The sequence below is a fragment of the Anopheles darlingi genome, chromosome 3 (genome assembly GCF_943734745.1).
Source record: "Anopheles darlingi chromosome 3, idAnoDarlMG_H_01, whole genome shotgun sequence".
Taxonomy (NCBI): domain Eukaryota; kingdom Metazoa; phylum Arthropoda; class Insecta; order Diptera; family Culicidae; genus Anopheles; species Anopheles darlingi.
Genome location: NC_064875.1, coordinates 12,783,967 through 12,807,272, shown reverse-complemented (window position 1 = coordinate 12,807,272; position 23,306 = coordinate 12,783,967). Strand labels below are relative to the sequence as shown.

Below are 23,306 nucleotides of genomic sequence, written 5' to 3'. Positions count from 1 at the left end.
CTAAAGACCGGTCCGTTGCTGACAGTATAATCGAATTCCAGTCACCAGCGTCAGCATCACCGGCATCATCATCATCATCATCATCATCGGGCACCAAACCGAACACGCCGGTTGGAAATCACTCGGCAGACGGTTCTGGGCAGAAGTTTGAAGAACTCATCAAAAATGGATCAGTCCACGACGGCGGCCACAATATCGTCCTCGTCACTCTCGACCTGCTGCAACGCTCTGACCCACCAACAACACCACCACCACCACCACCATCAGGGAGCGGATGCATCGCTGCTTGGCAGTGACATGGAGTGCATCGAGGAGAACGTGATTGTGAGTAGCACCGGAATGACGATCCATCCTTCTAGATTAAGCTTGATTTACTCCACCACACAGTCCATTGTCCCGGAACCCGTTGTCAGTGGGTGGGACTGTCATCGCGAGCGAAGTGACTTAATACGCGACCAAGACCAAGATCAAAGCATTTGGATACAGCATCCGTTGACGTGCTGGAGCACGCTCACCAGCAAGCTGCTTCCTTCGCGCCTTTACTTTTTGATTAAAGTATTGCCTTTTTATTTCAAATTTCACGAATCACGAAGTGCATCGTAGGCCACCATGATACAATCTCTTTGATCGAAAAAGGGGATTTCAAACGTACCGTATCGGTAGCAAAAGGCTCTCTGGATGATTGCAACCAGAAATGCCTGCAAGAATCATTCTACAGGAGGAAAAAAAAGTATAAATGTTACACATTCACTGCACGGCTAGTTGCAACTACTTTCTTCACAACCTCAGGGAGCAACCATAAAGCAACTCAACAGCACTTGAACCGTTCCTTATGTGAAAACTTCTGTCTACGGTGTATCAAAACACAGTAGCCCACTCATTCGACACGTAATAACAGTTTAAAGAGTTTTCGGTTTGTTTCCTGCCGCTTCACTTATCCAAAACGGTTTCTGGTCGGAGATGGCGTTAGGCATTAGCTATCACGAGCCACTGCTGAGACCGTCCCTATCAAATCAGCATAATGCAATCGCTCCGTAAAGTTGCACCCCGGCAAACCAAACGATGCCCATCGCATCATCGCATCGGGAAGTTTCTTTTGCCTCGGTGCGCGCTGCAAGCTACCGGGGCAAGCGTTTTGATGCGTATCGTACGATGCTTCCAGGAAGATCGTAGCATATTTAATACACTCCCGGCCCAAAAGACAACAAGCTCAATGGACCGACAAAGCGCTGCAGCACTGCACTGTGGGTTTGTTGACGTTGCCGTCGCTGATGATGCTGTTGATAAACTTTCGGTTCGTTCGGTTCTTCGCCCACCGCTGGTCGTTCTTTTGTTTGCAAAGCGCACTTAAGCGCATCTCATAACACCAGGAAAAAGACCGAAAACCAAGTTTCGTTTGGTGCTTGCTTCGGTCTTCGGAGCGAATGGCTCAAGGAGTTCAGGACCGCCCGGGTCATGCAGGGCAGCGGCGCAACTGCACCGCACCAAGTACGATAGCTCAAGAGTTTGCGAAACAACACGCGAACCATGATACACCTGAGCCCACGGGGGGTGGGGTGGTTGGGAAAGTTGAAGCAAAACTTCCTCGAGCACGATGACAATGATTAGAGTAGATCTTTATGGATTACTTTCGCCGAAGCTCTGATGTTGGTCTTACTGATTCTTGCATTCCTTCAGGTTTGTAAATGTTTTTTTTTCATCGAAAGGTATATGGTGATGGAAACAAGCGTTTGTTTTTTGTGCTATTCATTTTTATATTCAAGCTGTTGTTAGTAAATACATAAATAATTCGTTTGGGTTTTTTGGCGATTTTTCACGGTTTTTTATACCTCAATGTGGTGTAAACGTTTGGAAAAAAAAACTATAACTACATCCCACATGAAGTGCAATAAAGAGATGATAAAAGAAAAACAAACCGTCAATCAATCGAAACAATCGAATAAACCTGAAAAACGAGAAAGAATGAAATTATTCCATCGAATCGGTGCGGGGAATGAGAAATGCATTCATTCGAGTAATAACAAGTAAACTAAAAATAAACAAAATCATTACAAACAAAACGAACGCTGCATAGGTATGAATGATGCAACATAAATAGTGCACTATAGAGCCTAAAAGATGATAAAAGCATAAATGAAAATCATTATCGACATCAGTCAATGCGCCAGAAGCATGCGTTTATCGTGATAACAAAATAGGCCAGCAAGCATGATAATCTTATCATCGCACAAAATTTATCTAGATACAGAGTCAGAGGAAAGGTGCATTTCCCCTCCATTAATTAGTTGATTGATTCCATGAATTACCGCATGAAATGTTGTAGAATATTTTATTGAAAGCATCCATTCCCTAGGTTTTAAAGTAACACTGCAGCTATGGATTACAAATCGCTACAAATTAATGCCCAGTCCTGGACAGCGGCAACAATAAGCTCAGAACGGAATTACTCAGAACCCCCCAAAGGCAGTCCAACTTCTGGTCACTAGAATTGCATTAGCGGAAGTGCATATTTATCAACCAGCCGCCGTGAATGAATTACAAATCAAACAACGCTCTTCCTCCATCCAGCTCCATCGTTGTTCTGCTCCCTGGTGAGATGATACATTGCATTGCATTACCGATTGCATACCGCGCATCGTACCCCACATCGCACCATGTTATCAAATTCACCAGAGTGCTATTTCATTATGCGCCTATTTTCGATTTCCCTGCACCATAGATCATCATCATCATCTGCATCATCATCATCATCATCATCATCATCATCATCAGTATCATCAACACAATCAGCTGAAGCAACAGTATCCCTAGGCGATGGCACTGTCAAGCGCCTCCTTTTCCATTCTGGCATTCTATTGCCGACGAGAGTAATGCAAAAAAACGATTTTCGTTGTCGATATCGCACTACGCCAATCACTGGACTGGTGACTGACACAGAGTGGGGGATAGGAAGGGGGTTTTTCACAAAACTAGCGGATAAAACAAACAGAGCAAGAGAAAGGAAGGAAGAAAAAGACAAAAACGAAGCAAACAAAATCAAAGCCCCCCCATGCTAGCGGCGCCACCTGTCCGCTCATCGATCATTCGATTTGCCTATTTGCAGCGCGAACATCAACGGCTTCCACTGCCATTCCTTCCTCCCGGGGGATGCTGCAACTACCGCCCGCCCGACGGCACTGGCATTGATTTATGGGATATCCGTTTGAAGGTTCTCGGTCCAACCGTCGAGCACCAAAAATGCCAATAACAGCGAGAACACGGGATGATGTCGGACAGCTGACTGGCGGACAGCCTTTGGTGTTATGGTGCGCCAGCATAACGGCAATCCTGCCGGATGCTGCTTCGTAATTCACACACACAGGCACACACATACCAGGGCATGCTGTTCCTGTGTACCTCCGGCACCGGGCGAACGCCAACGAATGTTGATGAAACTGACCAGCATCAATCGGCGTTTGCTTGAGCCACAGCCGATGCATCGTGGAGCTTGCATGGACCGATAAATGTCTCAAAACGACACTCCCGCTGATGCTGAAGTTGATTGTAATTGAGCCAAATTGAACGCATTAAACAACCTCGTGCGTGGTGGCTTGGTTGGTGTGTTGTTGATCAACGATTCGGCGAAACATCATCGAGCGAACTGAATATGTAATTACAAGTGGTCGTGAGTGGAAAGTTTTGCGAAGAGCTTGATCACTTTATGGTCGAGCTGCATATAGCTGCAAAGTGCATCGGTTGCATCATTGACACGTTTTGAAGGCACGTCGTCGGCAAATGCAGAGAACCCAATTGATTATGCCCTTGCTAAGCTGCTTACCATTCCAGGCTGTCAATTCCTTAGCTTCACCTTTCCGCCATCATCCGGCATGCTTGTTCGGCTGTTGACGTGCCCTGAGCTTTCCGGGCGATTGCATTTCCAAAGTCCGACCATTGTCGTGGACCTTCGTCCGCTGCGATTGGTTTGCGGTCGACTCCCGCTCCCCACGGTACGTAAGTCAAACCGTGCTGGAACGGAGTGCTCCACTGGGAAAGGGGGGAGGGGGGACAGAAGCCCAACCAGGGAAAACACACAAATTGAATTTGAATATGCATCGGGAAAATTTATTTCTAAGAATACCAAGATCCAGAATACTCGATCCAAGGAGTCGCTCACTGCACACCCTGCAGCAGCAGTAGTAGGAGCAGTAGCAGCAGCAGCAGCAGTGTTTTCGGTGAGTTTTCCAACGTACAGACTTCCACGTACCGGCAGAGGGATAGGAGGAGAAGGTGTCCGACGAGGCAACAGGCGACTCCCGGAGGAAGGAACTAAAGGCCGGCTGCCGGTTTGCTGGAAAGGATTTTTGTGAATGCGATTCACACGCTCGGCAATGGCAAAAAACAAGCACCGAGCACGGATCGGTATCAGCTGGCCAACGGAAGGCCACAATGTTCCCCACCTCCCCAGGCGCAGAGGTCACCGGGCCGAACCGTGTATGTCCATCTGTGGGTGCGTCTGTGTGTGTGCGTGTGTTCGTGCTCGGTGCGCGGTTTGATCGGCTGGAAAAGTGTAAAAGTTTTTAAATAAATTATAAGTTCTCCCAAAAAGGCTTCAGCGTCTTTCGAGGGTGTGTGTGTGCGTTTTTCAATTCGTCCTGCGCCGACGGTAATGTCCCCCGTCCCCCTTTAACCGCAGGCAAGGTTGTCTTTTGGAGCTTACCCAACAACACCTTTTGACCCGCTGCACACGCTCGTGAGGTTTTTCGTAGAAGCAAAAAAAACACAGCAATCCATCCTGGCTGTGGCCTTTCGGACATTCGCGCCTTCCTTCTGCTCGCCTGCACCACTGAGTAGGCCGCGTGAAAAGCGGTGAAAAAGAGAAAGAGAGAGAGAGAGAGGTAGCAAGAAGGGAGAAATTTAAATATAAATTGATTTCTGCTGTTTTACGAACGCATATGCATGCACCTCGCTGGTCGGTTGGACCGCCGTCGGTGGATGTAAAACTCTCGTTAGCCCGAAGGCTCGAAGACCCGTCACGTGGGACACAGGGGAGGGAGGGGGAGAGTATAGCGGAAGGTGGGCAAAATGGCACTTCGACAAGGAGTCAGAACAATGTGCTTGCGTGTGTGCGCTTGTGTGTGTGCGCAGAGTGTATGTCTGCCAATGTTATTCAAATGTGTTGGCACAAGTGTTTCAACACGAACCTGGTTCCCAGTTGCCAGTAAGTTTTGTAGAAGCCGGCCGCTCGCTGCTATGTTAGCTGCCCGAGGTAAGTGATCGTGCTGAAAGGTTGTCACAAGGAACGGAACAAGTGCGTTCCTCTGAATTTTAAGCAGCTCCCGGAAAGGCCACGGGGAGAGGAGGGTGGAGTGGGATGGGCTTTCCCCAAGTGCATTCCGTGGAGTGGGGGACTACGACACCCATGGGTCCATGTAAAATGCGGGCGCTTCTTGATGCGCTGTACCGTTCAACTGCGGTTCGAAGTTGAAGTGGAGTGTTTTCCATGCTCAATTAGCCATTTATCACCGACCGACCGACGACCGGGAGCCTGGGAGGGAAGTCGTGCAGTCGTACGGAACTAGGTACATGTGTCAACTGCAGTCACACTAATTACCGAATTTTAACAGACTTTTGCTCGGCGCAAAACAGCAACCAGAGCAGCGATTATTGTAAAGTTGTGGAATGATTCCAACAGCTGGATTCTTGTTGGAAGGTTTGGGGTCTGCTTTTTGGGGGTCTTCATTAGAGCACTTTCGACAACGACTAGTTTCGGCATTCTTGGGGGGTCATACATCTCTAATTTCGCTCAATTAGTCCAAAATACTCTTGTTTTACCTCGTCTTTAAAATAGATTTAAAGATACTTGATAAAAAATCATTAAAGAGGAACATTCATCAACAAAAATGGCTCATTTGTGTTACTTTCTTTTACAGCAACCATTGGTTTTATTTTTTTTTCTCAAATGCCACATGGAACAGCAACTGTTCACAAATCGTTTGTTGGTATTCGAGGTAGATATGCAAAACAAAAAATGCAGCCATGGCATGAATTCCAACGAAGCATCTCTTCAAAAATACCTTTTTTGCTGTGTCCATCATAATCCGAGATACATCATCTGAAATCGATATTTTTTCGTTTGTGTCAGGTTCCCGTTTCGAGTTTTTTTTTTTTCAATTTATTTTTCCCAATTTTTCGAGAATTTAAAGATAAAAAAGCAGAGGTTCTATCGATTTTGCTGAAAAGAACGAGTTGTTCGAGTTATAAATTAAAGTTAAATTAACAATACAAAAAGAACGGTTCAGTAATTTTGATGCTCCGATGGACATCGACTTTGAAAACATTGGTTTTGAGAAACCGCAAACGTTACAAGAAAGACTTGAAAGGTTCAGAGAAAAAGTGATGAAAGATGTGTTGTAAAAAAAAAATAATTACGGAATTCGTTCTGCTGTACAATGTAGAAACGCATTTCCTTTGACCTCTTTTAGTACAATGTACCTTGGTAAGAGTATTATCTATCTGTAATTTCTCAAGTAAAGAAGGAAGCAAATCCCATAGATGTCTTCCAAGAATTGCGTTGTTACATTGGCCATAAAGGAAAGAGCATGTTTCCAGGGCAGTCATGTGCAGCTTAGTATCAGAACTCGAACACGCACCACACACAGGCTTTCTAATGGTACGATGTTTTAAGTCTTATTGCGGTGTCAGTCCCTTTTAAGATTGTGATTTTATCGACCAGTTACGTCAGTGGCGAAACTAATTGGAGTTGCGTCACTGGCAGCTGCTAATTGAATTGCAAGTGAGTTACAAGAACATTCGCCTATTTTCCAGATTGACGAAATCACCGAGGCCGAACCAACGTCCGTCACGTTGCGCTACTGCAAACGCAAGGTAAGCAACCGAACACCCAGAAATGGAATCGTTAATCCCGAAATTCACTCACTCACTCACTCACTGTGTCAGCTGATGATGACAATAATGGTCTCGTACCTGTCAAGCGACCAATTAGCCTCGCACAAAACTACGGACGCTTCTCGCTACCGAAGGCGATTTTCCACCTGAGCCACCCGACACGGCGACAAGATTAGCTCATTGCTGCGTTTCTCCCCCCTACGCCCCTTCGTTCTCTAACTTTTCCCGTGAATCATCCATCATTTGGGACCAGTTTCCGCTGATGAGCTTCACGAGTGGCCTTCCGAAACCACTCGCTACCACACTTCCCCGAACACAATGACTGCTTTCGGCTTGGGTTGAACACCGGTTCCGTTAAAACACCGAAACCCTGAAAAAGACAACTTAAAACACAGACGAAAGCATAACCCACAACTTGCGTGCGCGAGCATGCAAAGTGTTTCATAGCGCGCCGGTTTCCGCTCCGGACGAGCAAACTTTTCCCACAAAGCAGCAGCCACAGCCGATGTTTCGGCACGCGTCCTACTCAGCCCAGAAACGCCAGAGCTCACCAGCTCAAAATTTTGCACTTTATTTTCGAGACGCAACGAAGTTTCGCAAACCTCAGCAGGCGGCCGGCCGTAACTTTCCACTTCCCCAATACCAATACAACCGCAGACATGGTGGTCGCTTCCGTTTCGCGTTGGTCGCGTTGGAAAAGTTGATGATCGCTAGTTCGCCATGATGGAGCATCGTTGTTGGTGGTGGTGGCGGTGGCGGTGGCGGCGAACGATCGTTTCCGGTGAGTGGTTGATGTTGGCAAATTGTAATTTATGTAGCATGCAGCAAACGGCACAGCAAAGGGCAGCGGCACAGGGGCCTCCACCCTGACGGGCCCGCTGCCACTCCCGTTGAGTGAAGTGCGGAATTCACTTGCAAACTCCGACACCGAAAGCCGCACAGCGTCTAGGGTTCATCTCTGCCACTTGGTGCTGGTGGTGGTCGGGTAACTTGCTGTCACAGGATTGTCTGCATCGTTTCCGTGTGAGGATCCTCTACCGCGCGTCCTGGTATGATGGAAGGCCCTAAAATAAGGAAACAATGTATAATAAGTTGGTAGAAATACTTTTCATTAACTGTATTTCAACGATGACTTTCTAAGAAGAAAGCCTGCCACATCAAGTCCATAAGAAGGACCTCTTAGGGACACCTTTGTTGCCGCTTAATTGCATGTTGGATTCAAATCGTTGGCCAAACTTTACTCATTCCGCTGCACAGTTCAATGGGCGCCCTCAGAGAACTCCTCCGGTTACCGTGGAACACGGAACGACAACCTGAACACAAAGGACACAGAGGAAGTGAAGGGAACGACAAACTGTTCCTCCAGGAATAGGTACCTTGCTGTCTCGCTGTCCACACGAGTCGTATGCAGCGTCTGAGCGACTTTGGTTGTGTTCGTAAAAGGTAAAACTCCTTGTCGGACCCCCACGACCGCACCGGAAACGACAATGCACCGGAAGGGCTCGGAAGGCAGCGGCAGCGCTCGGGCGCTCGCTGATAAATCTTACTTCACGTCAAAACTATTCCACTCGACGTTACCTCGAGCCATTGCGAGCCATTGTCCGAGAGAGAGAGAGAGACGGGAGCACGCGCGAGGCGATGGAAGGTGAAGTCATTTCCGTCCCTTTATTACTCACCTTTACCGAGGAAGGCTCTTCTTCCCGGACTGGTAATACATTTTATGATATTGTACGGTAATCTCGTACTCCACCGTAATGTACAACTTCATTTCCACGGTAACCGGTTCCGTAGCGTGGCGCTCGGATGACTAGATCGCTACCACACCAGACCAGGGGATTTGTTAACTTTTGGTCGATTGCCGTTTGATCCAAGCAACATTGTGTAAAACATCATCTCGCTAAACACCTTCTTCACGTTACTTTGAGCTATTACTGTACTCTCGGACTGGGTTAGTGGATGCCATTTTCCTTAACTTCCTTTCCAATCATTCCCTTTCATTCCGCACAGTTTCTCCGACCGTACGTGATCATCTTGGCCTTGGCTGGCATTCGACCGAGCTCGACCGATTTGGAATTTCTCGGCCGTTGGGTTGGCCATCTGCAGACGACGCTCGTGCTGTGCCTGCTCTGTCTTGGCTACGTGCTGCAGTTTCTCTGTGGATTCAGGTGAGTTAACTCCGTACGGTAAGCTCATTACATCGGCATTCCGCAAAGTTATTGACGAACGCTATGTTCGTTCGTATGATGAAGCAGTGTGTTCCTAAGAAATGCTATCAATCATTTTGGTAACATAATTTGAGCATGATGTACGAGCGATTGATATGCACAAGTATTCATTCGATTGCATCTGATGGTGCTTCAATCAGTATCGAACGCATCAGAATACAATCACACATGGAAAGACATCCTTCTAGCAGCGATTGTAGATCCGTTTGTGTTATTCGCCACTACATCCTGCAAACACTCGCACATCTTCTCACGCAATCCTATTTTCACAACACCTGTATCGATGTTGCTAACGCCTGTGGCTACGCTGTTCAATAACAAGGTATTGGGGCATGCTCAACGTTTGTACGTTTGCCATTGTATTGGGACATAGGAAAAACGGAAAATCATTTGTCTATTGTGGACAAACCTGACCTGACCTGGTTCCAGTTTCCATCTTCCATTTCACGCACAGAAACGATGCGTTCGTCTTGCTATCGTGTCGTGTTCGCTCTCTGTAACAATCGCCGAACGTCCTTGGCGAGGAATGCAAGGATCTCATGTATCTCATTCGCTCATGCGCTCCTGTCCTGGAGCGAAGGACGAAGCACAGGGAAAAAGGATAATGCAACAGTGACTGGCACGTGGACTTAGATGGGTTTTTCTTTTATTCTTTCCTCCTTCCACGAGGCAGCTTCATGGCCGGTGGATGCACGCCCGGGGAAGCTTTTTAGTCCCTCCCCCTTCTTGCTTGTGCAAAAACCTTGCAATCTTGCCTATCTGCATACACTCGCCATTTACATCGTGCGTGATCCTTCGGTACGTCCTACGCACAACACGCCGGACGGATCATACGGTCTGGACTGGGACGTCCATGCGCGCTCCACAAAAAAAAGCGGAATAAAAAATAGCGTAGCATATTATTTATCCAGCCCTCGAGCACAACCGAGTGGGCAGCACTTTTTTTTTGCTGTTATTTTATGATCTGTTCGTTGGGCTAGGGCCAAAATATGCTGACTGCCTCTGCCCTCCGCACGCCCATGGGTTTACTGTCCTTTAATACCGTGGCAACGCGAACGGGTCCGTTGCAGCAACGTTTAAATACCTTCGAGCGGATAGGACCCCGGAAATCCCGGAAGGCTGCGAGGGCTCAGGTGTGGCATGTGTGACTAAGGAATTCGTTGTGATCCTCACGCGTCGCCATAACGCCGGACGGCCGAGTGATACGACCGGCCCAATCCTGTGCACGAGTGCTAAGTACAGGAAGCAGAAAGGACGCCTCGTACGTCGGTGGCCTACTAGGGCTTAGGCCTACTTTATTAAAATAATAAAATGGGGATTATAAATATTTATGGCGTAGTAGCGCGCGGGGTGCACCCGGATAAAACCCTACCAGGACCGATCGGTGACCGTACGGTGCGTGGCGGCCCGAACCATGATTTAACCCAACTCGGCGGGGATGAAAAAAAGGCTTTTGCTTTTCTTTATTTTACGCCTGATGGATCCTGAATGTAATTTAGCAATCCCGCATGTCAATCATCGGCAGAACATATGGAGTTGTACGTTAAACCAATGGGATAAAGTTAATTCTCTAGCAACTCAATAAGAGCATGATTTAGATATTTCCTCCAGCAGCTGATGAAAAGCAAGATAATCTTAAGAAAATGAAATTTTCTTCATTTTTTTTCGAATGAATTTTGCTAAACTCAAATAATTCATTTTGTTTTTATTTTACATAAAATCGAGCAACCAATGTGCCAAAGACGGATCTTGAATTAAAAAAAAAGTATTTGAAACACATCAGAGTTATTATTACGAAAACATTTGATGATTGAATTGAATCATGATGGATTGAATGCGTAACAGCATACTTTGAGGGTGGATTAAAATAGCATAAAAGAAGAAGTTTATCGCTAAAAGGTTATCGCTAAAAGGCCTTAAAAGTTAATTAACACAACACAATGTAGCAACAATAACATTATCGTATTTTCGTACAATAAAATACACAATAATGTTAAGCTAATACTGATCCAAACTATAAAACTAAACATTTTTCAAACATTGTTACAAAATGTTCCAGTTATATTGACACAAGTAACAAACCGTTTAAACCAGTTGTGAAATAGCTATTCTGAAAAATTCTCAACAAAAAATGGCGCTATAGCTTTAAATACCGTTGTTCATTCGCTTATATTTCTATTTTCCAGAATTAGTTGCAAATTTAAATAACAAAAGCTCATTGGAATGCGCTCTGCCGGCGGCATGCGGCGACCTAACATGCTCCGCATTCTACCTGCATGACGTAAGATAATCTTGAAAGCGGATAGCATCGCCTAACCGGTGGCCTTTCACCAACTTTCACGCGGGCGTTGAGCGTGTTGTCCTGTCCTGTGGCACCGTCTCACCACAACCACCAGTGGCCCCCTGAACCTCCCTCCAACACACGAAACACTGATATACAAAATAATTGCACATTCCCCCCCCTTCCGGTAGCTCGGAACGCCGGTTCCTTTTCACTTTTCGGCCAACCTTCAACCTCGATCTGGATGCAATGTTCACGATGCAAACACCATGCAAGCATTACGCCATCCCCCCCTCCGGTCCAGCCCGGTGAAATTACAAAAGCATAAAGCTCGTGCACCCGTAAAGCGCCGCAATTCGTGGACACATAAACCATCCACGCGAGAACCCTTTAGCTTCCTTTACGTTGTTGGAAGGGGGCGAGTGATTAATGTTTGCACTTTGCTCGCATGCCACACGACACTCGCACACACACACCCGATGGAAGTGCCATTTTTCAGCAAAAGCTGAATCCGCGCAACATCACCACAACCCCAAACGGAGGAGAAAGAACACATAAACCAAAAACCCGCCGTTTTTCCGAGCGATTTTACAAGCTCCAGACTGTCCCCGGGACACGGAGACACGATGCGCACGGTGGTGGTGGTGGTGGCGGCTCCGTGTTAGATAATGAACCATCGCAACCTCAACTCAATTTCCTCCTAATGACCGTGATTACAGTGCGGTAGTGTGGCGCGGACGCAAAACCCCGGGTCCGGGACTGACCTAGAATGCATCGCTCGATCGCTGGCCGCCTGCTGTCCGTCTGCGTTGCTGTTCTGGCTGTTGTAGCATGCAAACATGCGAAGCGCAACCGATGCCCCGCCATGACATGGACGTATATGCCAACGGGGACGCAATCTTCGGCGAGGCGACTAACAGTGCCTAATGTCCTGGCAAACGCCGTCGCTGTCGATGTCGATGTTTGCGAAACCTTTAATCAAGCGCGCAGTCGCGCGATGCAACTTTATCGGTCGTCGTCGTCGTCCCGCCGCTCCAGACGGTCCCGATGATGATTGCCGATTGAATCCAGAAACCGGCGACTACCACCACCAATTACCACCCTCGCGCCGCTCTCCGCCGCTGGATTATCTGGTGATGTGCATTTGTGCGCAAAAGGAGCCAAAAACAGATCGCACAAAACCGTAACCGTTGCTGGCAGTGTGTCTGTCTGTGTTCGATTCGATTCGGCGTCTGGGTGACGGTAGTAGCTGAAGTGCGGATAACAGGACCGATCGCGACCAGTTAGAGTGTTAATGGAAGTGAAAATGCGCAAAGCTGCAGAAAAAACCACCCCGCCATTGGCAGCAGGAAACTTACTAGCGCTGAGTCGCACCAAGAGCTTGGCGCTAATGTTGTGTGTCCTGGTCACCGTCGTAAAAAGACGGAACCCCCGTTTTCGCTGGCAATCATTAAGGCTGCGCCGGTTGTTTTTCGTTGCCCGAAGTTGACGGCAGTGACCGCAGAACCGGAGGGGAAAAAAAAAACGGGAAAAATTCAGTGTTTTCTTCGGGAACAAATCACGGCAAACGCTGGGGACTGTCTGTCGCAATTCGCGTGTCGCATCGGTTTTTGGACTGGTTGTCCAGCGCACACACACACACACACACAGTGCCCTTTGAGCTCATCAACGAAGCGCGTAAGAACTGGAACTGGTCGCTTGGTTGCTTGCTTGCTCGCTCGCCATATTGGCAACATCATTAACCCCAACGGATTGAGTCGTACTGTCGTGGTGGGTGTTCTCTTTTTGCCCTTTTTTTGCCTCCCTCAGACAGTCTCGGTTGGACTCCCGGACGGAGGGACGCGTTGCGTTGCCTAATTTGCTGGCTAGCATCGGCATGATGCTAGTCATCGTATCGTAACAGTGGAACCCCACCGTCGGGAGAAGGGTTCGGACTGGTCTGTAGAGAGCATTTCCATACTTTTTCGCATTTTTTGGGGACCAATTTCCCTTCGGAGGTTTAACGACATCGTCTGCGCCGTCGTCGTCGTCGTCATCGTTGGAGGAAAATTCACAAAAGAAATGCAGACGAATCGTACACAACCCCCGCGGGGGCGTTGGGAGTCCTTTTTGCTGACCTGGCATCGAATCGCTTGCGCTTGCGGTTATGCTGTTGCACCCGCCCCATTAACGGCTACCAATTGATGGTTTTTGCCGTTTGTCGCACGCTTTGCATCATGCTTATCGCTTCTTCATGCTGCAGCCGGAGAGTTGTTTATGCTCACCGCCAGTGCCAGCAACAGCTTCGTACGCAAATGAAGTCCCCCCTGGTGGCACCAGTCCAGTCCGTGAGGTGTGAGCCGAAACGTGCGAACATCGGAATCGGATCATGTCCGTTAGTGCCAGCTGCTAAGCCAATTAGTTGCTTTTTTGGAGAGAAAAAAAGCCAACACCTTATACTTGAGATTTCAAACACACAAACACCGAAACACAAACACAGTGGCCAAACATAAAAACCACTTAAGGGAGAGGGCCCGTGGGTGTTACTGGTCAGCGACAGCACAGCGCGGGCATGCCGTTTGTTGTTGCGGGTCCCTTTTTCCAACGAGAACGACAGGGCGGCTGGCGCGGCGTTGCTGTAGTCGTTGCTCAGAATTAAAGCGATTACCTTGCATTATCGTTTGCAGTTAGTTTTGCCGAAATTGCAGCTGCTGGCCTGGTGGTGCCCTCGCGCTGGTGCTGGTGCTGGTGACCTGGTGTTGGGATGATGAAAATAATGAAACACAATCAAGATAACGATTATGGTGCCTGGAGGGGGAGTGCGCACTCGACCGTCCACTTGGCTTTAAGCACTTTAATATCCATCTCATTCGTGATTAGAGTAAACAGAAGGCCATCCGGGCCGACCGTGGAGCGCACAAATCGTCTTCTGTTATGATCGCTTGATCAGATTTACCCAACACAGCATCGTCGTCGTGGAACATCGCTTGGTGCGGTCGTTTGAAAATTCAATAACGAGCGTTTTAAATGGAAAATCATACTACTAAACAAGAGCCTCACTTTATCAATAAACATAAAAGTGTTGTCTAACCTTTTAACCAAATCCGCATTGTACTTCCCACAATGCGGCTTTCATTTTTTTCCCCGGAACCATTTACTATCGGTATTCCAGCGTTTTTTGTTGCCATAAATGAAAACCGCGGTTAACTGAAGCACCCGCACAATGGGCCCGCAATTAATGAAAATGAATTGCTGTTGACCATCGCGCTTATTGGGTTACAAGCCGCGCACGCCTGCAGGCTTCAATCAAAACGATAAACTCGGGCCGGGCCAATAGATTTACCGAATCCTGGAAAGCTTTTTTTTCTTCCGCAAAATGATCAGTAAATCGAATGGTGGTACACCACTCGGAATGGGAAATCAACGAGCATTCGCTGTAGTCGAACGTGATAAATCAACCACAAAAAAAGGATTCTGGTGCGAAAGATAAAAAAAATAGATTCCATTCGTATACAAACATAAATCGCCATCACACTGTATCCCCTCCCTACACCTGATGTCTGGCCCCTTCGATCTACTGCAGCATTGTATTCCAGAAGCCAGAAGCAATAGCAACCAGTTTAGAGTTTACTTTTCGGAAACGGAATTTTAACAACCGAAATAGTTAGCGGCGATTATGTTCCAGTTTGCGAGTGATGCATATTTGTTTTGCGGCCATCACTCCACGCGGAGTCGGAATGGAACCATCAGAACCATTTTATTGGTGAATTTGATCCAAATTTGAGCAACACTCCGCGGGGGAGAGATTTTTGAATTTATTTCTTTGCATTTTTCCAAACAAATCATATTGCTATCCGCATGCCGATAGCGATACCGATGCAAACATGTTAAAAAGCTGCAGCACATTTTTGTTTGCATTTTACAGAAAATTCCACGCAGATATCAAATAGCCTAGAGAGTGGACGCAGGTGATCGGGAATGGAATGGAGCTGAGTTCAACAGCGATGCAATTCCATGCACTTTCCATTGCCATACATTCCCAGCGAGATCCTTTGTCTCCGCGAAATTAAATGATAGCAAACATTTAAAATTTTAAGCACCTCAAACACGAGTTCGTGAAAATTTCTAAATCCATTGTCTTCTCAACATTCCAGGCGGGATCATGGATTTCCCACGACAAACGACATTACGCCGGCAGCAGCAACCACCGGTGCTTCCGTGAAAAGTTGGTTCACTTTTACCAGTCGAGCGCATGAAGCGTCCAACGGAGCGGAGTCTACTACTTGGAACCCATTGGTGGCGGCCAGTAACGATAGCGAGGTATCGCCGAACCGCACTCATCTCATCGAAGCGGAGCACACCGGGTTCGCTGGATCCGGTGAGGCTATCTTCATCTATCTCATTCCGGCCCTGCTGCACCTGAACGGTTACCTTTTGGCGGTCTTCATCTACCGGTTCGCCGACAACGAGCAGCTGCAGTGTCTCGTCGAAAGGGTACGTGGTCTGTGGTCCGGTTGCAGGCAGACAGGCACGAGCCAGTTACGAGCTCATTTGTGCCCACGATGAGCGCATTACAAATGACGGCTTTCAAGCAGATAATTCGGATACAATTTGAGTTGTGAGATTGAGTTGGCCGTTGCCACACATACACACACACGCCACACATCGCCCCAGTTGAGTCCATTTCTGGACTGGGCGAATGGTCTGATAGAGAATGATGATGGGTCTATTGGCTGGCCTTTATCAACCGGTGACGGAATTGGTAGTGACATTGATAAATCGATCAGGCATTATCCCACGGTTGGACATTAATCGCGCATGCATTAATGCGCGTAAATGATTTGAAGGCTTGACAGGGATGTTCCATTTTCCATTCTGAAATGTAAATGAAGGAGGCACGGATGACGGAAGGAGAAATAATATTTCATTGAAGTCCTTCTAATTGACATTTTTTGGAAGAATTCATAAAATAATCAAGTAACGCGAAGTGTCGGCATAATTATTACCCACATTTTATGCTATTCTGTAAACTTTTATCAATCTACATAAATCCTTGCAAGATTGAAAAAGAAAAATATTTTTCCTTTACTAGAAAAACTTCTTAAAGAAAATCCATGACTTGAATTCAGGGATGAATTATAAAAATGTTTGCAGTGTTTGAATGTCTCTGTAAGTTTATGAAGACTTTAATAGGTTGTCAATTTCAAATAGATAGACCACAGCTGATCGATTGGCGGCGCAATGTCCGATTTGCTTTCGAATCCATCATCACCGAGGGTTGTAATTAGCGAACAACGCCGGAAACTCGAATGAAACACCGGATATTTCTCGACTCTGACTATGAAGTGCTACGTCAATTTGGTTTCCGCGTTAAGCAACATATTAACATGCATTATCCTTCAACTGATGACGATGTCAAAATGGAATTTCAATATTTAATAACATCCTGTTCAATTTACTGTTTGCCATTTGCATTACGAAAGTGCGTTTAAACATGTTTTTCACTGCAAAATGATACCAACATTCCACCGCTCCATTTCGCATCAGTCGTTGCGCAGCATCGGAGCACAGCATCGTAAATGACATTCCTGTCTGATCATCATCGGCACGTTGCAGGTATTTATACTGAGCAACAACCCACGGCGTCTGGTGCGAACGCTCTGGCTGTACTTTGGCCTTGGCGTTGGCTGGCTGGGCGCCTCCATCGCCTACATACTACTGCTCGGTGGTGACAGCGCCAGTGCGTACGACCGATTCACCTCCTTCCGATGGCCGCTACACTTCAATGCGTCACCTACCGCACCTGACCTGCTCAGAGCCATCCTCACCGTTACACTCTTCTGTCACGATCTCGTGCAAATGGTTGTGATCGTTAGCTACAGCCTGATATGCTATCTGCTCCGTTGCTACCTAAAAGCGCTGAAGGAGAAGCTGTTGCTCCACACGATCGAACCACTCAATTGGATGAGGGTAAGTCCTTACGGATTGAAACTATTTTCTACTAATAACATTATCATTCATCATTCAACAACACTCTAAAGTCCCTGATAAATAAACTATACGTTGTTTATAAGACATTTTCGAGCAAAACAATATTGCAATCTGTGCTCTCGTCACAACACGACTCCAGGGCGGGATCCACGGGGGAAATGGAAACAAACGAGTTGTGCGCTTTCCTTAAAATCGATGGCCACGGCCTTACCAAGGCCAGCGGCCTTCCTAACCACCAACATAAGAGGCGAAGGGAGGATTCCAGGATTCTGAAACGATTTATTGAAATCTCTTCTTCGCCGTCGCCGTCGATCAGCCTTGATTTACGTGTTGCACACCGCCCCGGCACACAGATAACGAATTCCATCCATTCCAATTAGCGAAAGATACGCTACGGGCATCCGTACCATACCATCCTGTAGGACCATTAGCAAGGCCCACGCTTCGATGACAGGACGGGTGGAGCGAGCGAGTAGTTGGTCTCTTGTGCATCCTTTTAGTTCCGATTTACGCTGAGAATGGCTGCCGCCACCGGTGCTGTTCTGCACCTCAACGGATCTCGATGCAAATCATCATCAGCAAATTCGGGGATTGGTTTCGGCACTGCCGCAGGATATGGGCACCAGGAGACAGATAATTTCTTATCTGCATTCCATTTCGATGGCGTGCGCTATCGATATCGCGATTGATATGCTTGAGTGAAAGCACCAAGGAAAGGTGCCCGATCCGGTGACATCTGTCTCGGAAATGTACGCGAACCATACTCGATGAATTATGGAAACAGTCGGCCTAATGTCGCAGCATGGGAACAGCACCGGGAACTGATACCAGCTGCGAGTCGCTGCCAAGTGGTTAATCCCTTTCGGCCAGTAAAAGCCACATTTCCCGCATAAATTGACACATAACGTTACGCCCGATACGAGCCCGGACTGGGGCGGGTGGGCCCGAAAACCGAATGAATAATTTATCGTCTCAATTTTGAAGTTGTTTACCGAGAGAAAAGATTCGCTCTCGGAAGGGGAAGGGCTCGCAGAGATCGCGCGTGTTCCCGATATCGAAACCTCAAACCAATCTGGGTCAAAAAGAGACGCTGGTGGTGGCCATATGAATCGAGGATGCGATGGACAGCGCATTCCGTGATGGAGGCGCAATCGCTCTATCTCTCTTTTTCCGTCCTATGAAGGCTGTCGCGCCATTGCGTCCGTCTTGCGGATCCCTCCCAAAAATGCTAATGGACGAACGGAGTCCAGCTTTGGCTCGCACATAAATTATGCCAGGCCCGGCCAGGCCAGGCCAGTGCTACGCCCTTTTCTTTTTCTCAGCTTTACTCAGCTGCGAGCTGGCTATCCGGCCACTGCCACCAACCACCACCAGACGGCCCTAAAGTGCCGGCGCGGGAGTGACATTGATTCGCTATTACGCCCGGTGGCCACGGGCAACGGAAAGCTTTGAAGGTCAGGAAGCGCTCGAGCAATATGTAAATATCGTTTCATCGCTCGCTGGAATAATAGCGCCGCGAATGCGCAAGGTTGATTTAACAGATTTCACGAGGAATTCCCGCAGCTGTCATTGCACGGATTCGAAGTCGAAGTGGAAGTGATTTCACGAAGAACCCGGGGACGCATTTCGCGCCTAGTTCGATCATTCTAGATCCCGGGAAAACGCATCAGAACTTCGGATCGTAAATTCACATACCACACTTCCCCGAGGCGTGCGTTCGGCGAACGTTTTACCGGACTAAAACTATATTCGATTGCATGTGCTGCGTATAAGTTATTGGGAATGTTAACAGCCTAGCAAAGTCTTACCGGCACATTCCGGCCCCTTCGCGAGAATTTTCTTTCCCGAGGTTCAATCACAAACGTATGATTTGTTCGAAACCCCCGCCCGTGTGTTCGATCGTTGCGGGCTGCACTATGCCGGAACTAACAAACAATCTATCGGGGTCTCTTGGGGGTCCTCCCTGCCGATAATTGGTATAAATATCCCGGAGAGCAGGAATTCAATTAAATGGCTGTTTTACGCCGAAAGCAGCTATGCTGGTGTGCTACGCGGCGTGCTCGTGGTGGTGATTGGAAAATTTATCGAACTTTCTCGGACCGATTTTCCCACCGAGAGCACCGTGCTTGTTGTAATACAGTAGTGGCAGATTACGGCCACGTGGTTCTATGACTGGCTATGGTCCGGACTCGACCAAGTTGGCCAGTAATTAACGAGCGCTCCCGTTACTGGACTCCAATCGGACCGGATCGTGCACGGCGCGGTAGTGGAATGCAGCGAGTTTCCTTACAGGACACGGAATCGGAAGCAACGATGACGGCATCCGTACACCAGGACTCGGTGCTAATTCGCCCATTCAATTATAGATATTTTCCGCATAATCACCAGCATAATCTATCGAGGAAATAAATCATCGGACCATGTGCCGAGTTTACCGAGGGGTTCCGTCGGTTCTGCCATTCCCTCTCGCATGCCGCGGGAGTGTTTTTCAGCCCAATTCTCCCGAAATTCCAAAACCGATCGGCAACCGGTGGCCACCGGTGGGGTTGCTGTGTTGATTCCGGATACACGGTGTACCTGGCGGCTATACGTGTGGATCATGGATATGCCATTTGTTCCACTATTCACTACCTATGGTTGCTACGGTAACATGGCTGCTGCGTCGTAAATGTTTAGGTTATGGTTGCTATCGTTAGGGAGAAGGTCAGTGCTGTGCTGGCCATTGCAAGGGGATGTTTCACGTTTATATCGGACAAAAGGTTCTTGGTATTAAATTGAATTTAATACATTTTGCTTCATTTCGTACAGCGAACGTTAGCTCATAATTTTTTAGCGGTTTTCCCCAAAAAACCAATGTTTTCAAATTGCTATATTGCTCGTAGCATCAAAGCTAATGAACAGATTCTGTTAAACTTTTATTTGAATACTAACAGAATCTGCAGTTCATTTTCAAGTTATTCTCGTCAAAATTTCACAAGACGTTGTAAAAAGAACTATGATAAACTCGTTTTAAAGTAAATTGACGTTGAGGTCACTGAAACAATAAAGTAACTAAATTGATTGATGTGCACAGGTTTTTGCGGCTCTGTCAAAACATTTTGCGAAATCTAAATGGATTCGCAATGATGTATCCTGCATACTTCAACTAAACAAACGGGTAGCTTTAAGGGCTTAAGCATGCCACTTCGCCTGGCACTGCATCCTGACAGCATCTCATTCCAACCGTCAACCAACCTTCATGTAATCTCTCCGTCACACAATCAGCAAAACCGCAAACTGGCCGCATGGAGCAGCATGAAGCTGCGGCAAAAAAAAAAAAGTTAACTAACCACGCAACCACCGACCAACCAACCGACACTTGACATTCACTAACAAAGCACTTCCCTCCCATTCACCTGACTTTTCGCTGGCTGGCTCTTTCTATTCACCCCTTTTTCTGCTCCCGTTTTTTTTCTCTCTTTTTTCTTCCATTTTCCTTCGCTCGGCCCACCTCACGATGCCACGCGCCACGGGTTTTGGAAAACCCGTAACAAAACGCCAGGAGATTTGCGAGTTCCGTAAGCTGCTGTACCATCTGAACACGCGGATCTCGCTACCGGTCGCCAGCCTCACGGTGCTGAATCTCAGCTACACGGTGGCGAGCGTTGTCCATCTGTTCCGCGATATGACGGCCTGCCCGATTAACATATTCACCGCCAGCCTCGCCAACATTCTGCTCTGGCTCTTCATCTCGCTGATGCCGTTTTTCCAGGTAAGCCACCAACCGCTCCGCTGCACCAGCACTGCCCCAAAAGCCCGTTTGTAATCCATCGGATCAGCCCGGGCATTGGCCGGGTCTGGTTTGAGGTCTGGCTACGGCTGGCGTGACGTAGATAGCGAAGTGAGAAAGAGAAGATTCGCCAACCAGGGCTTGGGGTTTGATTTGGTTGGGGATGCTCTGTCTGCATCCAACAGTCGAAGTGTTGGATGAACGGATGGTAAAACCGTCTGGGCGGCTGGGTGCTTGTAACGACCGTGTTTTGATCCTTTGCTGCAGCTATTGGAAGATTAGGGTAACGAGAATTGGGCTAGGCTAGTCTACAAACCCATCTTGATGATTCAAAAAGCCGAGTAAATAATCCAACACTCGCTATTAATTCCGCAAAGTAATTGAGCAGCCATCCTGTGGTCGGCGGATTCTGTTCACTCTTGCAATGTTGCTGAAAAGTTGCTTCACGCGAATGTAGCGTTCTGGATTTGATAGCAGGAATCCAATTATTTCTGTAAAATTCTCGCCTTTCACGAAACGCAAGCGATTTGCTGCCTCTGCGACCGCGAACCGCCTGTTGGATGATTATTCCTTTGAAGGATTTATCGCAGCAGCCCACGGGATTTGATTCAAATTAATGTGTTCCAATATGTTGCCTTCGATGGATGGATGGTTTTAACCGCATCAAAGCCACCATGTTCGTCCCTCTCCCTTTTGATTTTTTGACGCACGAAAAGCAAATGCATCGCAAATATGCATTCCCCCTGGGGCGCTATATGCAGGTGGGAAAGGGTGAAAACATGAATAATTTCATTGAGCGCACCGTCATCAATTTCGGGTTTGCATGATCCGCTTTTCAATTTCGTTGCAAAACCATTTGCCCGCGAAGCTTTTCTAAGCTACGATAATGCGGTCCCCGCCGGCCCGACGACCACTACTGCAACCCTCTGCGACCACCAGGACCAGCCAGGACATCAACAATGCTGCGCTGATCATGGGAAGGGAAGGGAAGAATTAAGTTTGCATAACGCGCACACACGCGGAAGACTAAATTTGGCCCGAAATTTGGTTGACCGATCGTCGTCGCGTTGCGTTGCGCCGCACCATTTTGTTAATGGTCCTCCCGGCGACTGCCCGTCCTTTTTCGGAAGTGGTGGTACAACAACGGACCACCACGGTGCACGCTGCAGTCCGTCCGGTGCACGTCAATTAACGAACGTTTAATAGGCACGCATTATCACGATAATGGCGTCCATGCGCGTTTTCCGCGAATCCCTCTCCGCCGCCCAGCACGTTGCCACTGGGTGCGCTGATGACGGATTTGGGGGTCTCAGCGCCCCGAAGCCATGCCTACGAGTGCATTATGGAGCGGTAGGCCACTGACCATTCACTACGCTGCAGTGCACCGGGCACCGTGTAGCAGAGGCAGCCCAGGAAGGAAGGAAGAAAGGAAGGAAGGAAGGAAAGGGCATCTGTAGTGAGAATGGTGGCCGTTCTTTCAACCGATTACTCTGGCTTCGTTTCCCCGAAAAACGGACCCCGGACCAGGAGAAAGACCAGGATGATGACGCAGACTAATTAATAGTCAATTAAACGTAACCCGTTTTGGGGGCGAAGGCGGGAGAGAAATGCATCCGAGGGCATCCGAGGCAGTATTCGCGAGTTTCGCAACCACAAGCACCCCACGGAAGGGGAAGTGTGAAGTGCATTCTACGGACGTTCCAAATATCCTCTCGCTGGATGCGTGCCTGTGTGTGTGCTCTACGTCGTTATAGGATAATTAAATGAGGACCGGTGTGTTGGGACTGCTGACGACCAACGGTCAAACGCTCTCAGTGCGTTCACTCCACATAATCATGAGTTCTGAAACATTGAACCGACTAATGCACGGTATGACGTGGGATGGAATGGAGCCGAGCGACGATAATCAACGATTTACACCGCGAACCGACAGAGTAGCCATTGCCACGCAGAGGACCTATTGAATTAAATTATATGCTCCATCATGGCGTATTAGCGTTCGATCGAAAGTTGTTGTCGTTTGGTTGGGCATTGTCGGTGTGTTAGTAGTGTTTAGGAACCTAGAAGCAGACGACTTTTCATCCGATTATTTGAAAAAACTAGATTCCATGATTTTGTTCAAACATGTTCTAGTCTGAATACAATAAAGTAAACTAGTGTAGTAGTGCGCTTCTCA

The 23,306-nt window shown here is 47.7% G+C and overlaps 1 protein-coding gene across 1 annotated transcript in view; it reads left to right on the top strand.

Moving 5' to 3' along the window:
- The first annotated feature begins 136 nt into the window (after positions 1–136).
- LOC125953252 (uncharacterized) overlaps positions 137–23,306 on the top strand; it is a 23,762-nt gene continuing 592 nt past the window's right edge. Inside the window, exons 1-6 of the mRNA XM_049682705.1 lie at positions 137–324; positions 6,805–6,864; positions 8,893–9,050; positions 15,525–15,864; positions 16,987–17,340; positions 20,903–21,112. Coding sequence (XP_049538662.1) covers positions 166–324; positions 6,805–6,864; positions 8,893–9,050; positions 15,525–15,864; positions 16,987–17,340; positions 20,903–21,112 — 1,281 coding nt within the window. The 5' untranslated portion in view covers positions 137–165. The remainder of the gene's footprint in view (positions 325–6,804; positions 6,865–8,892; positions 9,051–15,524; positions 15,865–16,986; positions 17,341–20,902; positions 21,113–23,306) is intronic.